General features: G+C 39.5%; 1 protein-coding gene across 1 annotated transcript in view; it reads right to left on the bottom strand.

Annotated features, from left to right (window-relative positions):
- The window catches only part of LOC131273902 (uncharacterized), an 82,054-nt gene that overhangs the window by 27,367 nt on the left and 36,004 nt on the right, over positions 1 to 18,683 (bottom strand). The window contains exons 4-7 of the mRNA XM_071208973.1: positions 11,810 to 11,893; positions 9,727 to 9,828; positions 2,308 to 2,388; positions 801 to 902 (exon numbers count right to left, since the gene is read on the bottom strand). Coding sequence (XP_071065074.1) covers positions 801 to 902; positions 2,308 to 2,388; positions 9,727 to 9,828; positions 11,810 to 11,893 — 369 coding nt within the window. The remainder of the gene's footprint in view (positions 1 to 800; positions 903 to 2,307; positions 2,389 to 9,726; positions 9,829 to 11,809; positions 11,894 to 18,683) is intronic.

Here is an 18,683-nt window from a genome sequence, read left to right as displayed (position 1 = left end):
TATAGGAGCCCTGGTAAACTTAGACATCCCTGAGGACTAGGCAGTAAAATATCATGTTTTCTCTTTATCATGTGGTTTATAAATCACATGAGCAATGGTAGCTGGTTATAAAATGGGTTTAATCATTGTCTTATCATTTTAACTTTGCATAAATACCTTCCTTATCCTGATGAATAAATGTCCCTTTTCAGTTTTCTCCCTAATGATATTCATTATTGTTTTGTGGATTTGGGGGTTCACTTGCATGATTTATGCAGATGTGACCAACTTCTTCATCTCTACTTTGGGCTTTGAGCAGCAGCACAAAAGGAGATGTCTGCTCCGCTCCTCCATACAAATATTGTAGAGGCAGATTCCTGCAGAATGGGGGGGGGGGGGGGTTGCTGTGCACAGGCTGGGCATCCCTGAGCCCTACTATGATGGGCAAACTCTCCAGTGCTGCTCAGTGGAGAGTCATCACCCTCTCCAGGGTTGAGGGGCCAGCCACAGAGAGCCCCACTTGCAGAGGTGGGTCTCGTCCTCTGGACATCGACCAGGGCATGAGAACCTGCATGGCACAAGCACCTCCAGGATCACCCCAAACTCAGGGATATTTACACTTTAGACCACAGACTCCAACAGATGATGGAAGGTTACACGGAGGATTTGGGACATTTCTTTCTTTTATATCCCAATTAGGTTTTACCCTAGAAGGTTAGGAATGCTAAAATGATGGGGTAGGACATTGAATACAACAAATAGGCTTTTGAAAATATGTGCCCTTAAAAATATATGTACTTAGTTTAAAAACATGTACTTACTTTGTTTAATGATGTTTTCTGTAGGTGATTGGGTTGTAATTCCCATTTCATCAAATGCAGGATTATATGGAACTCTGTAGAGCACTTGACGTAAAATTTGATCTCAAGAAAAGTAAACAAAGACATGTTAATTCCAGCAAGTGATGAGTTCCCATCACCAGCCCTATCCTGATGAATATATTGACCTACAAGTCTCTTAATATGCTGCTCAAACAGAACCCAGCACTGCAGTGGTGACCCAACAGTGCCAAGGTCGACCCTGGGATGGCCCGTTCAGGTCAAGGTCCTCAGATGCTGGGATCCTCCCAAACCCAAAAGAGATGCACTTCTTTCTGCACATTGGTGACTGTTTCAGGGAGATTTAGGTCACCAAGAAGGAGAAGAGCAAGTCTTCTCACTCCTAGACAGCAGTCACTGAAAGCCTGGGGAGTGGATCTGCAGAAGAATTTGGATCAATTCATTCATTAAAACATGGTCACCTATCAGTCAGTTAGTCAATCAAAGCAGATTTACTGTGGATTTTATTTTATTTTACTATTCTTTTTATTTTTTCAGGAAGTACCAGGGATTGAGCCTGGGACATCATATATGCAAAGTAGACATTCAACCACTGAGCTACACCTGCTCCCCTGAGGCCTCTTTTAGCACACACAGAAGAGGAGCTAACTCAGAATTCTTGACAGCTTCTACAAGAGGGTCCATATCATATAAAGAGGATGCCCCCTCTCCAAGCAGGAATCTGCAAGCATCACTCTGTGGTCACATCGCCCATGCAACCTCGAGAGATGCATCAGCACTCTTCCTGCAGCCCTTTCTCAGACCAAAGGCAAGCCTGTCTCTACCCCTGACTCCACATCAAAGAGAGGAGATTTCACTGAAATTTGGGCAGATCCTGTAAGTACATACCGTGGGTCTGGACCTTTTCTCGTGCATTCAGCTCTCTGTTAAAGAGGACTTTTCTGGGTCTTAGAGCTTCTCAAATGTGAAATGGGTTTGGACCTGATTAGTGAGTCTCAATCCTGGAATCACCTCAAGGGTTTTAAAACTACCCATGCAAAGGTCTCAGGCAGACAAAGGAATCTGATAGCTGGGGCAGGACTAGGTTCCTGTTGTCACATCTCCCCAGGGGCGTCTCATGCTCCTTTAGGGCTGAGACCTCAGAGCCTCACTGTCTCTGATGTGCACAGAAATACCCTGGCACTTTGGAGAGGAAGATGGGGTCAGCTGCTGGGAGGCCTGACGTCCTCCAGTTGAAGAAGCTCCTGCTGATGCTCGTGCTGCTGGGAATGGGCCATTCTCTGAAGAGCAAGGTCCTTTCCAAGTGTTTATAGCCTACATTTTTCTGAATTTCTAGGGAGTTTGACCTTAGAGGAACTGATTCCAGTCTCATGTAAAGCACTTTCCTTCCCCTCACAACCCCAGGAGCAGGTTATCTGGGAGCAACCCGTGCTCATGCATGCAATTCTCTTCAAATACAACAAACGTTTCACATGAAGAAGCTACTTACCAAATATTTCCCTCTGTTCCTGTAGCCCTTTTGAATTTGATGTGGATTCAGTGTTTGTAAAGGTCTTTGGCATGGAATAAACTACGGGGAAATAAATGTTAATTATGACTAAATCTTTCAGTTGCTCTGCGTATATTTCTTTACGAATTGACACTTCTGTGTGTGATATTTTGAGAGTAGCATCATGCAATGGGCCAGAGCTGAGGGAGAGGGCATTGGACATGGAGTTCCAGTCCATTGCTACATTACAATATAAAAAGTCACATCTCTGCAAAGACAGATGTTTTACATCTTCCTTTCCAACTTGGATACTTTTTTTTTTTCTTTCGAGCCTAATTGCTCTAACTAGAACTCCTAATACTAATACAATCTTAAAGAACAGTGATGAAAGCGGGTATCCTTGCCGTGTGTCTGATCTTAGGGAGAAAGCGTTCAGGATTTCACCATTGAGAATAATGTAGCTGTGGATTTTTCTAAAAGGCTCTCTGTCATGTCGAGAATGATCCCTTCTATTCTTTCCATGTGATTTTAATCATGAAAGGGTGTTGAGTTTGTCAAAATGCCTTTTGTGCATCCAGTGAGATTATCATGCAGGTTTTTTCAATTGTTCCATTTATGTTGTATAATATCTTGAGTGAATTTCATATGTTGAACCAAACTTGAAATACTGGGGAAAATCTCTCTTGGTCATGGTATATATCTGTTTAATATGCTGTTGGATTCCGTTTTCTGGCATTCTGTTAAGGAATTTTGCACTGTGTTCATAATGGAAATTGGTCTGTAATATTCTTTTCTTATGATGTTTTTGTAAGGCTTTGGTATCAGAGTAGTACCAGCCTCACAGAATGAATTAAGAAGTGTTCCCTCATCTTGAATTCTTTGGAAAAGCTTGAAAAAGTTGGTGTTAATTCTTTAATTCGTAGAATTTAGCAGAGAAGCTATAGGTCGAGAACTCTTCCTTCTAGGGAGGTTATTGATTACAGATTCGATTTATTTATTATAGGTCTACTGATATTTTCTAAATCTTCCTGAGTCAGTTTAGGTAGTAGTATGTTTCTAAGAATTTTTCATTTCAGCTAGATTATCTAATTTTGGAGGGCAATTATTCATAGTATGTATTCTCTAAAAATCTTTAATTTCTGTTAGGTCAGTAGTGATGCCACTATTTGCAGTTTTGATCATATTTATTTGCATCTTTTCTCTCTCTTTTTTTTTTTTTTTTTTTTGGTCTGTCTAAAGATTTGCCAATTTACTGATTTTTTTAAAGAACCAACTTTTAGTGTTGTCGATTCTCCGACTGTTTTTTTTAATTCTCTGATTCATTTATAGCTTTATAGCTGCTCTTATATTAATTATTTCCTTCCTTCTGCTAATGTTGGGTTAGTTTGGTCTTCTTTTTCTAGTTCCTCAAGAATGGAAGGTAGGTTAGTGATTTGAGATCTTTCTTCCCTTTTTTTATTTTTTTAAAGATTTATTTTCATTTATTTCTCTCCTCCGCCCCCTCCCCCCATTGTCTGCTCTCTGCATCCATTCACTGTGTGTTTTCTTCTGTGTTCCCATGCACCCTAAGTGGCACCGGGAAACTGCATCTCTTTTTTGTTACATCATCTTGCTGCGTCAACTCTCCGCGTTTGCGGCGCCACTCCTGGGCAGGCTGCGCTTTCTTTTTCACACGGAGCAGCTCTCCTTGCAGGGTGCACTCCTTGCACAAGGGGCACCCTGTGCAGGGGCGCCCCTGCATGGCACAGCACTCCTTGCACACAGCAGCTCTGTGCATGGGCCAGCTCACCACATGGGTCAGGAGGTCCTGGGTATCAAACCCTGGACCCTCCCATATGGTAGGCAGACACTTAATCAGTTGAGCCATATCTGCTTCCCTTTCTTCCCTTTTAATATAAGCACGTGTAGCTCTAAATTTCCCAAGGTACATTGCATTCACTACATCCCATACATTTTATGTTGAATTTTTGTTTCCATTTGTTTCAAAACATTTTCTAATTTCCCCTGTGACTCTTTTTTCAGCCCATCAGTTGCTCCAGATTGGATATTTAATTTTCACATGTCTGTACATTTTCCAGTTTTCCTTCTGTTATTGAATCAAGCTTCATTCCATTGTGGTCATCAAAATTACTTTGTGTGGCAGTTTGATGAATTTGATGAATTCCAAATGAAATATGGATTATGTTTGTAAACTGTTCTTTTCTTCTGGTGTGATAGCCATTGATTGTATTAAATACAGAGGTTTCACTTTTATTGATTAAATTAAGATTAGGGCTTTGTTTCAGCCATGTCATTAGGACATGTTGGTAAGCAGACACACAGAAAACAACATGGTAGAGGAGAGAGCTTAGTTTTTATGCTGGAACTCTGGGGAGAGAGCTGAGCCATTTGCTAATAGTTTACAGCTGACCTTGTGGCGAGAGCAGAGCAGCTGAGCCCAGAAAGAAAGGAGCCCCAGGGAGAGAGATGAGTCTTATCCAGCCTACAGCTGAGATCAGAAGAAGCTGGGACCTTGAAGCCTTAAGAGGAAGGAGGAAGGCTGAACCCTCACAGACATCGCCCGCCATCTTGCTTTAAAATGTGGCAAATGACTTTGGGTAAGAAAGTACCTCTTATGGTACCTTGAGTTGAACTCCTTCTGGCCTTGTGACTGTAAACTTCTACCCCAAATAAATACCCTTTATAAAAGCCAATGGAGTTCTGGTACTTTGCATCAGCACCTCTTGGGCTGACTAATACACTTTGTATGATTCAATATTTTATTCAGACTTCTTTGGGCCCTTCCATATGGTCTGCCCTAGATAACAATTCATATGCATTCTGGGGTTGTTAGTGAAGTATTCTTTATATTTCTGTCAGATATAATTCATTTATACAGTTGTCCAAGTGCACGCTTTCCTTGATAATCTTCTGTCTAGCTGTTCTGGCCATCGTTAAAAGTGGTGTGTTTAAGTTTCCAACTATTACTGTAGAATTTTCTATGTCTCCACATATTCTGTTACTGTATGCCTCATATATATTGCAGCCCTGTTGCAAGTTGCATATAATTGATAAATATTTTTACTGAATTTACCCTATTATCAATATATACTGTTCTTCTTTGTCTCTAGTAAGAGTTTTTTACTTGAAGTCTATTTTGACTGGCATTAGTTTAGCCATCCCAGCCCTCTTTTGGTTACTATTTGAATAAATTATTTTTCTAGCCTTTTACTTTCAACCTATTTGTATCTTCAGATATAAGATGAGCCTTTTTGAAACACCAGATAGTTGTATCATACTTCTTTCCATTCTACCAATCTCTACCTTTTGGCCTAAGATGTATAATCCATGATAAGATAAGACATTCTTCTGCATTTTAGTAATTGTTTCTGTATATATTTTGCCTTTTATGTTCCCTTTTCCTCCATTTTTTCTTTCCTTTTTGTTTAGATGATCTTTTATAATGAGCCATTTTAAATCATTCTCATTCCCTTTTGTGCAAATTTTTTAGAATTGGGAGGGGTTACTATAGAGATTACATTTAATGTCCTAAATGTATTACAATTTAGTTTATATTGATACTATCTTAACTTCAATAGTTTGCACACTCTGGTCCTACATCCTCCCTTCTCTTATCTTATATTGTTCTTCTCACAAATTACATATTATATACATTTTGTGCCCAATAACAAAAGTCTCTGAATGTTTTTATGTCCTTGAATATTAAGCCATATATGAAGTAAAAGATGTCATTACAAATGAAAAATGGCATTTACATTTATCCATATAGTTATCGATACAGGAGGTCTTTAATTCTTCAAACATTTACAATTAGTCTTTTGTCCTTTCCTATCAATGTGAAGGACTCCCTTAGCATTGATTGTAAGGCAGGTCTAGTGATAATGAACTTCAGTTTTTGCTTATCCAGAAATGTCTTAATTTCTCCCTCATATTTGAAGGACAGTTTTGCCAGATATGTTATTCCTGATTAGTGATTTTTTTTTCATTTTAGAACTGTATATACATTATACCACTGCCTTCTGGCTGCCATAATTTCTAATGAGAATTAATGTTATCCTTATCATGGATGTGTATTAGTCAGCCAAAGGGGTTCTGATGCAAAATACCAGAAATCTGCAGGCTTTTATAAAGGGTATTTATGTGGGGTAGGAGCTTACAGATACCAGGCCATAAAGCGTAAGTTACTTCCCTCACCAAAGTCTATTTCCATGTGTTGGAGCAAGATGGCTGCTGATGGCTGTGAGGGTTCAGGCTTCCTGGGTTCCTCCCTTCCAGGGTCTTGCTTATCTCTGGGCTCAGGGTTCCTCTCTTCCTAGGGCTTGCTTCTCTTTCCTCTGATTGCTTACTTCCCGGGACTCCAGCTTAAGACTTCAGCATCAAACTCCAACATTAAAAAAACTCCCACTCTGTCCTTTGCCATGCCTTTGAGTGCCCATCCACCAAGGGGCAGGGACTCAACACCCTACTGACGTGGCCCAATCAAAGCCCTAATCATAACTTAATCATGCCCAGGTTTGGACCCATTTACAACCATAATCCAATATCTATTGTTGGAATTCATAACTATATCAAACAGCTACAGGGTGCTTGTATATAATACAATACTTCTCTCTCACTGTATTCAGTAATCTTTGTTCTTGGGTTTTGACAATTTAACTATAATCTGTTTCAGTGGGGATCTCTTCCAGTTCAGCCGGCTTAGAATTTTTTGAACTTCTTGGATTTGTGAATTCCTCTTTATCTGTCATCAGATTTCAGGAATTTGGGAGCATTAGTTCTTCAACTATTTCTTCTGTCCCTTTCTCTTGCTCTATCTCTAGTCCTTCTGAGACATCAGTGACAAATGTGTTGTTACACTTAATATTGTCCCACTGGTTTCTGAAGCTCTGTTCATTTTCTATCAGATTTTCTTTCTCCTTTTCAGACTGGACAATTTCAAATATCTTCAAGTTCGCTGATCCCTTCTTTAATCTGCTCCAATCTGCTGTTGAATCCCCTTTGTTGAATTTTTATTTGTTATTGTACTTTTAAAAGTATTTATTATGATAACATAAATACAGCATAACAGTACCTCTTTTAACTACTTTCAGGTTTATAATTCAGTGTTTTTAATTATTCACAATGTTGTGCTACCATCACCATCATTCATTTCACCCTATACCAAAATACTGTGTGATGGCTAGACTATTGTGCCAACTTGGCCAGGTAATTGTGCCCAATTGTTTGATCAAGCAAGCACTGGGCTAACTGTAATACAAGGGCATTTTATGGATTTTACTCACTATTGACTTTACTGCAGTGGTAAATCCTAGATAGCTGATTACAATTACATCATCAGGAAGATTGCCATCAGCAATGAGTGATGCTTAACCCAATCAGTTGAATGCCTTAAAAGGGGAAGTGATTCCAGCATTGACAGAGAATTTCCCAGCTCGTCTTTGAACAGCTAACACTTTCCAGAACTCGTCAAGAACCTTCATTGGACTTTCATTGGAGCCCCTGGTTGCAGCCTGCCTGCAGAATCTGGACTTGTGCATCCCCATAACTGCGTGAGAGACTCTTATAAAATCACATACTATTGACAGATATCTCTTGTTGATTGTTTCCCTAGAGAACTCTAATACACACTGTTTCCACTAAAACTCAATTATTGTCCTTTCATCTCCATAATTTCTATCTAGTTTCTCTTTGAATTTTCTATCTTATTATCAAATTTCTCATTTTGGTCAACTATTGTCTTCATGATTTCCTTTAATTCTTGACCCATGTTTTCCTGTAGTCCTTTGATTCTATTTAAGAGAGTTGATCTAAGATATTTAATTAGTAATTCAGTGAGTAGGCTTCTTCCAGGATAGTTTCTGTTGGATTAGCTTTTTCCTGTGAATGGGCCATACTTCCCTGTTTCCATGTATGCTTAGTAATTTTTTTGTTGAGAGCTGGACATTCTGAGCATTATATTGTATTCATTCTTGACATTTATTTATCCAACTCTCAGTCCATCAGAATAAGAAAATAGGGGAAAAAAGACAGGGAGATATGGAAAGTATGAAAATACTAACATATAAATAGAAAACATACCACAAAAATAAAGGTGGACTCCCTCTCCAAGTTTCTCAGCAGATGCTGGTAGAAAACCAGATGCTGCTGCTGCCAAGAGGACCAAAACCTAGGCTAGAGTCCACGCTTGAGCCTCAGGGATCTGCCAGACCAAGAAACATGCACGCACAAAAAAGAAAACTAAGCAAAAAAAAAGATGTACTCATGTTTCACATCTGGTAGAAGGTGGTAGGAGGCCAGATGCTGCTGCTGCTGCTGCCGCTACGAGGACCAAGCCTGAGGCGAGGGTCCATGCTGCTCCCTAAGGTAACCCCAGACCAACCTCGACTGCTCACCCCACTTTGGGAGCATGAGATTTCCTCTGCCTGCCACAGTCCTGGCTAAGTGCTTCTGAAACACAGACTGTTTGTGCAGCTTCCACCATCTCCACATATGCTCAGCATGGTCAGGAAAGGGGACTGGACACAAGTCAGCACGACTTCCTTGGCACATGCTGGAGGCTCACAGCCTCCCCATCAGGGGTTTTTCTTAGTAAAGAATCTTCTTCCAGGGTTACCACCTAGTTCATGCCAATCTCTTTTCCAGATCATTCATTTATGTGGTGGAGGGAGCAATCTGTAAAACTTCCTTCATTTGCCCACTTCATCATGTAGTTTATGTTTTGACAATGGTTGTAATAAAATTTTTGATAGTCTTATAATTTTAACATGGAACAAATACCTGCCTTATCCTGATAACTAATTTTCCTTCACCAATTTTTTTTCTAATGTACAGATCGGCCACCCTGAAGTGTTTCCTTGTTATTGAATGCATTTGGGACTCCTTGCCATCTTTACGCATAAGTGACCAGCTTCCTTACCTCTGCCTTGGTCTTAGAGCACCACTGCAAAGGAGATGCTCACTCTGTTCATCCTTGCAGATAACTGACTGGTACCCACAGGGCAGGGTGATGGGGAGGAATATGGGAAGGCTGGGCTTTCCTAAGCCCTGCCAGTAACTGGGACTCACGATCACACTGAACCAGCCAGGGCTGCTGCATGGACGCTCTTTACTCGAGGCCAAGCTTGTGTCACCAGGAATGATGAAACCCACTTGCAAAGTTGATTCTTGTCCTCTGCCCAGCATCCAAAGCTTGGGACATGCCTGGCACATACACTTCAGAGATCACCCCAAAAACAGGAACATTTACACTTTAGACCATAAACTTCCATAATCGATGGAAGATGATGTAAAGGACTACAGATACTTCATTCTTTTACATCTCAGAAGCTTAAAGATGACCAAAGTGATGGAGTAGTACGTTTACTACAATAACTAGGCCTTTACAATAGGAACACTTAATGGTTTAAAAATAATACTTGCTTGGTTTCATGATGTTCTCTGTAGTTGACTTGGCTGCTGTACTTACATCATCAAATGTTGGATCAAAGGGAACATTGGAGAACACAGGCTGTCGAATTTCATCTAAATAAAGTGGAAAGAAAAAAAGGCATGTTATTACCAGCAATGCAGGATTGATATATTTTGCTCTGTATGTACCTTGAGTATTTGTGTATAAATGACATAAATTAATGAATATATGACATTTTTATCTAAAAAAATCTTCTCTTGGATAGCGGAGATCTGCCTACCCAAATCATTTCTGGAAAATTATGGTGGCACTAGATATCGTGGGCAGGAAACACTTGCCGAATAAAGATATAAGCTTAGAAACTTTGCCCCTAATGCATGATACTTGGGTTCAGAATTTTCCTATCTGATCCTATGTCATTCTGACCACATCTCTGAGACTTTCCCCAATCTTTTCCATAAAAAATAGGGTAGAATGGGGGGAAGGAAGGTAAAAAATGAGGCATAACATATTTTATGAGTAAAAAATGCTCTTTGTTTAAAAAACATTGCTACTTTCTCAGGGTTACAAATTTTTTAAATATATGAATTAATCATTCCCTATTAAACATTTGGGTTTCTACCTTTCTGAGGGAGAACAGTTTTACTTCTCTTTAAGTTTACTTTACAATGGCACAGAAACACATATCATCACAAATTGCACTGATTTTGCATTTGTTCTGAGTCTTTTTTCAATGGTTTGTCTACTCATTTAATGGAATAGGTACTTACATTAGAGACATATTACTCCAAAAAAATTTAACCATCACATTCACAGAAAAATGATGAGTTCCATCACCAGCCCCTTCCTCGATGAACGTGTTGACCTACAAGTCCTGAAAATGCTGCTCAAACAGAACCCAGCTCTGTGCTGCTGACCCACAACGCCAAGACCAGCTCTGAGGGCCTGTGCAGGTTAGCAGGTCCTCGGGAGACGGGAGCCTCCTACACCTGAACCAGATATGCATCTACAGGTACACCTACACCCATCTGTGGGGAAGGTTTCAGAAATATTGGGGTCCCCGCAAGGACAAGAATAAGTTCTCTGATTCTAGACAGCAACCCCGGAAAGCCTGGGGAGTGGGACTGCAGGAGCTTCTGGATCAGTTCATTCATTCAACTTTAGTCATCTGTAAATGAGTCAGTCAGTCCGTCATTCAAAGATTTACTGAGGTACCTTTTATGGGAGAGAAGAAAACCCACAATTCTTGAGAGGAGGCAGCTCCTGGAAAAGGGCCCATATCACATGGAGAGAGATGGCCTGTTTCTAAGCAGGAAGAAGCAAGCTTTGCTCCATCACCCCAACCTTCCTACCCAACAGCTCCTGACCCAGGGAGAAGCATCAGGGCGTGCACACCCTTGCAGCTCTTTCTAGACCAACAGTGATCCTCAGTCTCCACTCCTGACCCCATATCAAGCCACTGTGGAAGCAATTTCATTGGAATTTGGACCAGTTTCCTTGAGCACATGCAGTCTGCGCCTTTCCTCTCCGGCTCAGTTCTCTGCTAACGGGGACTTCCCTGGAGCTTAGACCTTCTCAAATGTGAAATGGGTTTTGACTACATCAGTGAGTCCCCACCGTGGAATCATCTGGGAGCTTTAAAACCCTGATGCAAAGCCTTGCCATAGACCAGGAAATTCGACCACCGAGGCAGAAACAGGGTGGCTTTGTGTGGCCCTCTCCCCAAGGGATTCTCCTGCTCCATTAGGGCTGGGACCCTGGGAGAAGGTCTGCCTGAGCGTAGGAGCCTCCATCTTGAAGGTGCACAGAAACCTCCTGAGCACCTTGGTCCAGGCGAACGGGACTCAGCTGCTTGAGGGCTCTAGGAGCAGCATGGTGGCTCGTGCTGCTGGGGAGCAAAATTCCTTCCAAGGCTTATAGGCTATGATTTGGCTTATTTCTTGGGAATTTGACATTAGTGGTATTGCTCTATATTCAGCACAAAGCCCTTTTCTTCCTTTCAAAGCACCAGGAACAGGTTATCTTGGACAAACCTTGATTAAGCATGCAATTCTTTTCACAAACATAAATGTTTGACATGAGGAAGCTACTTACTCAATAATTTAGCGATATCTTTTCCTGGTTTCATTGAACTTGATGCAGATTCAGTATTTCCCAAGATCTCTGGCTGGGGATAACCTATGGGAAAATAAACCTCAGCTGTGATCAATCTTTATGAGATCTGCAGATTCCTTTATGAATTGACACTCCTTTTCGGCCTCATCTAATACAAAGAGCTTCCTCATTCTATTTTTTTAATTGAAGGAATGGTAGGTTTACAGAACATCATACAGGAAGTATGGAAACATATGCCACCCTTCTCAAACACTGGTTTTCCCTATTATTAACATTTTGCATTAATGTGATACCTTAATTACAACTAATAAAAACAATATAATTTTATTATTTACTATATTCCCTAGTTTACATTAGGGTTCACTCATTATTTCATACAGTCCTATGGGGTTTTATTTTTATTCTCATAAAATTTATGTAACCTAAAAATTTCCCATTATAACATTTTCAAGGATGTACTTCACTCTTGTAAATTACATACACAATATTGTGCAACCATCACCACCATCCATTACCAAAACTATTCAGTCACCCCAAAGAGAAACTCTGTACGGATTAAGTATTAACTCCCCATTCCCCACCCATACTCCTGCCCCAGGTAACCTGTATTTTCATTTCTGACTCTATGAATTTGCATATCCTATTATTTCATATAGGTGAGATCACACAATATTTGTCCTTTGTGTTTGTCTTACACAACATAGATGTCTTCCGGATTCATTCATGTTGTAGTATGTACCAGCCCTTCATTCCTTTTTACTGCTGAATTATATTCCTTTGTGTATATATATATATATACCTGAGGAACTCAATATTTGGCATTCCCACCAACAATGTACAACAGTTCCTATTTATCCACAATCTGCCAACACTTATTTTACATTTTTAAAATAGCAGTCCTTCACCCATTCTGGTTGGTATGAAATGATACCTCATTGTGGTTTTGATTTGTATTTCCCTAATGACAAATAACTTTGAACATCTTTTCGTGTGCTTGTTGGTCATTTGCATATCTTTTTTTGCCAGCTTTCCACTCAAGTCCTTTGGTCAATTTTTAATTGTGACCCTGGCAATATATTGGGCTTCACTTTTCAGGAATTTTTGGATCACAGGTTCAACAAGGGCAGCGGAGGAATATTAATGTGGGATATTATTGACAGAGGACACATGGTTGGCAGGGAGTTCCACAGGGCATATATCCAGGGTACATAAAAATGTTTGGATAGTTTCATAGTGGAAACAATTAAAAACAACAACTGAGGGAGTGCTGAGATTCTAGCCAGGGGAGCTCTATCACAGTCCCTAAAGGAACAGTAACAATCCCCCAAGTGCAATGGCAAAGACCAAAAAAGAATGAAGGTCCAACAATGAACCTGATACTAATGGCTATGCTTGTGAGCCTGTGCACCTGAAATAAGAACAAGGCCTAGAACAGAAGTGTGCCTAAGAGTTACCTCCTGAGAGCCTCCGTGTTGCTCAAATGTGGCCAGTCTTGAAGCCAAACTCAGCATATAAATTCGTTGCCTTCCCCCCCAGTGTGGGACATGACTCCCAGGGATGAGCCTCCCTGGCACTGAGGGATTACTACCAAGTACCAGCTGATGACGTAACTAGAAAATGACCTTGAATAAAAGGTTCAACTCGGACCAGCAGAATATCTCTGTCTACATATAATAACAGGAGTTAAAAATGCTTTTTGACCTAACCAAGGGGGAAATGGAAAGGACAAATGAGTTTAAATGGCTATGAGTCTCTAAAAAAGAGCCGGGAGGTTATCAGAGGGGTTGCCCTTATGCACACCTAAGCAGAGTCCCAGAGACAGATAAAGTAGATGCAACCCCAGATATTGGTTCTTCTGAGGGCTACAGAGACCGACAGGTTTTATGGTCATGGCAGATGGAGTTCACTGCCATGTCAATTGGACCTACTTTAGAGTTTGTGTTTCTGCATGATGGAGATGGACTCAGATGTGATCTCTTTTCACAGAAAGCCTTTCCTGTTACTTTACCAGAATTGTAGTTGGTGCTGGGTTTAAGATATACCTAGGGGATCTGAATCTCTGGACTGACCATATGATAGCCAGGCCCTGAGACTCAACAGACTTCAGCTCCTACACTCTGGTGTATTGGACTTACCCCACTCAGCTAACATGGAGTTGAAGAAGGTCAACCACCACACCAGGGAGCCAAGAGTGCCTACAACTGAAGGCAGGAGGATTGCATCCAGCATCCATGTGGAATCTAAGCCCCCTCTTGACATAGATGTGGAATGGACACAACCAATCCAAGGTCCACAGGATGGAGGAATAGAATATGGATTAGAGTGGACTTACCGATATTCTATTCATTAACTATTGTGGTTAGTAATCTAAGAAAATGTGGCATTGGTGTGGAAAAAGTGGCCATGGTGGCTGCTGGGTGTGGGGAATGGGAGGAAGAGATGAGATGTGGAGGCATTTTCGGGACTTGAAGTTGTCCTGGGTGGTGCTGCAGGGACAATTACTGGAGATTGTAGGTCCTCCCATGGCCCACAGGATGGAACATGGGAGAGTGTGGGCTATGATGTGGACCATTGACCATGAGGTGCAGCGATGCTCAGAGATGTATTCACCAAATGCAATGAATGTGTCATGATGATGGAGGAGAATCTTGCTATGGGGGGAGTAGTGGGGTGAGGGGGGTGGGGGGTACATGGGAACCTCATATTTTTTTAATGTAATATTTTAAAAAATGAATTTAAAAAATAAATAATTTAAAAAATTTTTAACTGTGTTGTCTTGTTGTTCATAGGACTTCTTTGTATAGTCTAGATATTAAAACTTTATCAGATATATGGTTTCAAAATATTTTCTCCCACTCTGCATATTGTCTTTTCACTCTTTTGATAACGCCCTTTAATATACAAAAGTTTTAATTTTTATTAAGTCCCATTTATCAATTGTTTTCTTTTGTTGCTCATATTTTTCACATAAAGTCGAAGAATCCATTGCCTAATACAAGGTTCTGAAGATGTTGCCCAATATATTCTTCGAGAGCATTTATAGTATTAGTTCTCTATTTATGCCTTTCATCTATTCTGAGTTAATGTTTGTATACAATATGAGGCAGGAGTCTACTTTCACACATTTGCATGTGGATATCCAGTTTTCTAAGCCATTTGTTGGAGAGACTTCTTTCCCCATTGATTGTGTGAGTTTATTTCTGAACTCTCAGTTCTATTACATTGGTCTGTATTCTGTCCTTGTGCCAGTACCACACTGTTTTGATTACTGTAGCTTTATAATAAGGTTTAAAATTGGCAGAGGTGAGTCTAACAACAGCGTTCTCTTTCAAGATGGTTTTGGCTATTTGCAGGCCCTTATCCTGCCATATAAATTTGATTATTGGCTTTTCTATTTCTGCAAAAAAGACTGTTGGATTTTTTTAAAAAGTAGTTTTAGATTTACAAAGGAATCATGAAAAAAGTAAAGAGTTCTTACATAACCCATAAACACCCTCGATTTTCCACACTGTTAACATTTTGCATTAGTTTGATAATGTTTTTACAATTGATGAAACAATATTATTATAACTATACTATTAATTATAGTCCTTAGTATACATTAGGGTTCACCACTATTTGAGTTGTATGGTTCTATGCTTTGTTGTTGTTTTTTTTTTTGTAGTTGTTTTATTTGGATTTTTTCTTCTCATGAGGTACTGGGGCTGGGGATTGGAACTTGAACCTCATATGTAGGAAGTCAGTGCTCAACCACTGAGCTAAATCTGCTCTCCTGAGTTGGGTTTTTTTTTTTGTTTGCTTGCATATTGTTTGTTTTTTGTTTTTTGTTTTAGGAAGAACTGGAGACTGAACCCAGGACCTCCCATGTGGGAAGCAGGTGCTCAATTGCTTGCGCTACATCTGCCTCCTCTATGGGTTTTTAAGTTTTTTATTCAGGTAACATATACAAGGTAAATTTTCCCATTTTGATCACTTTAAAATATACAAATCCATAGTGTAAATTACATTGACAATGTTGTGCTATCACATTAATCATTACCAAAACATTTCTATTACACCAAACAGAAACAATGTACGAATTACCCATTAATTCCCTATTCCCCAATCCTACCCCAGACCTTGGTATCCTGTGTTCTAGTTTCTGACTCTATGATTTTGCATATTCGAATTATTTTATATCAATTATATCATACAATATTTGCCCTTTTGTGTCTGACTTATATCACGCAACATGTTATCTCCAAGGTTCATCCATATTGTAGCATATATCGGAACTTCATAAAAAAAAAAAAAAAGAAAGCGGACTTGGCCTAACAGATAGGGCATCCGCCTACCATATGGGAGGTCTGCGGTTCAAACCCCGGGCCTCCTTGACCCGTGTGGAGCTGGGCCATGCACAGTGCTGATGAGCGCAAGGAGTGCCCTGCCACACAGGGGTGTCTCCCACATAGGGGAGCCCCATGTGCAAGGAGTGCGCCCCATAAGGAGAGCCGCCCAGTGCGAAAGAAAGTGCAGCCTGCCCAAGAATGGGGCCGCACACATGGAGAGCTGGCACAACAAGATGATGCAACTAAAAGAAAAACAGATTCCCAGTGCCGCTGATAAGGATAAAGCAGTCACAGAAGAACACACAGCGAATAGACAGAGAACAGACAACTGGCAGTGGGGGGGGGGGGGGGGGAAGAAATTTTTTTTAAAAACTTCATACCTTGTTATAGTTCAATAATATTCCATTGTATGGATATACCACATTTTGTTTATCCATTCATTGATGGATGGACATGTGGTTTGCTTCCCTCCTTGGCAATAATAAATAATGCTACTATGAATATTAGTGTGCAAATATCTGTTCAAATCTCTGTTTCAATTGACATATATACCTAGAAGTATATATCTAAAAGTGAGATTGTCAGGTCACATGGTAATTCTATACATAACTCTCTGAGGAACTGTCAAACTGTTTCCCACAGTGGCTGCACCATTTTACATTCCCACAAACAATGAACAAATATTCCTATTTCTTCATATCCTCTCCAGTGCTTGCCATTTTCTCTGTTTTTAATTGTAGCCATTCTAGTGGAGGCGAAATGGTATCTCATTTTGGATTTGATTTCCATTTCCCTAATGGCTAATGATGTTGAGCATCTTTTCATGTGTTTAATGACCATTTGTATATCATCCTTGAAGAATTTGCCCAATTTTTAACTGGATTGTCTTTTTGTTGTTGAATTGCAGGAATTCTTTACAAACTCTGGATATTAAACCTTAAAGGATATGTGGTTTCCAAATATTTCCCCCATTCTGTATGTTGTCTTTTTACTTTCACGATGAAGCCCTTTGATGCACAAAGTTTTTAATTTTGATGAAATTCCATTTAATTTTTTTTCCTTTCATTGCTGGTGGTTTTGGTGAACAATCTAAGAAACTATTGCCTAACACAAGGTCCTGAAGATGCTTCCCTATGTTTTCTTCTAGGAGTTTTATAGTTTTGGTTCTAATATTTAGGTCTTTAATTCATATTAATATTTGTATATGGTGTGAGTTAGGAGTCCAACTTCATTCTTACGCATATGGATATCCAATTTCCCACCATCATTTATTGAAGAGACTATTCTTTATCCATTAAGTAAACTTGGCACACTTGTCAAAATTCAGTTGCCAAGGATGTGAGGGTTTATTTCTCACTGTCAATTTGATTCTATTGGTCTATTATGTCTGATCTTGTGCCATTTCCAAACTGTTTTGATTACTGCTGCTTTGCAAGAAGGGTTAAAATAAATCACTAGGTATGAAGTCCTCCAACTTTGTTCCTCTTTTTCAAGATGATTTTGGCTATGTGGGCACCTTACCCTTCTATATAAATTTGACTGGCTTTCCCATTCCTGCAAAGAAGGCTGTTGGAATTATGATTGGAATTGTACTGAATCTGTACATTGCTTTGGGTAGAAATGAGGTCTTTACACTATTTAATCTTCCAAAAACACTACCAATATTTGTGTGTTGATCTTGTACCCTGCCATATGCTTAATCAGTTTATTAGTTCTAGTAACTTTATTAGGGATTTTCAGGATTTTCTATATATATGATGTTTTACTTCTTTCCAAGTTGAGGTCTTTCTTCTTCTTTTTCTATTTTTTTTTTTTTCAGGAGGTGCTGGGTATTGAACCTGTGACCTCATATGTGGGAAGCAGGCACTCAACCACTGAGCTATACCCACTCCCCTCTTCTTTTTTAATGTAGCATTTAGAACTATAACTTATCCTCTCAGCCCTGCCTTTGCTGCATCACATAAGTTTTGTTATGTTGTATTTTCATTAGCCCCAAAAATTTCCTAATTTCCTTGTGATTTCTTCTTTGACACATTACTTAAGAATACATTGTTTAATTTCCACATATTTGTGAGTTTTCCAGTTCTTCCTCTATTATTGATTTCTAACTTCATTCCACTGTAGTCAAGAAGATATCTTTTAATTTATTGAAACTTGTTTTGTGACCTAACATATGGTCTATCCTGGAAAATGATCCATGTGCACTAGAGAAGAATGTGTATTGGATGAAATGTTCTGTATACATCTGTTAGGTCAAGTTGGTTTATAGTATTCTATTTCCTCATTAATCATCTGTCTAGATATTCTATCCACGAACAGATAGAAGACTCCTACTATTAATGTTGAACCATCTATTTCTCACTTTAAAACTATCAATTTTTTTCTTCTTTTTTTTTTTTTGCTCTACTAGGGTCATATATACTTGTAAATCTAATATCTCCTTGTTGAATTGGCTCCCTTATGAGTATATAGTGACCTTCTTCGTTCCTTGTAACAGTTTTTGTCTTAAATTCTATTTTATCTGA

The sequence above is a fragment of the Dasypus novemcinctus genome, chromosome 17 (genome assembly GCF_030445035.2).
Source record: "Dasypus novemcinctus isolate mDasNov1 chromosome 17, mDasNov1.1.hap2, whole genome shotgun sequence".
NCBI classification, from domain to species: Eukaryota; Metazoa; Chordata; class Mammalia; order Cingulata; family Dasypodidae; genus Dasypus; species Dasypus novemcinctus.
This window is presented reverse-complemented; position numbering and strand designations above follow the sequence as displayed.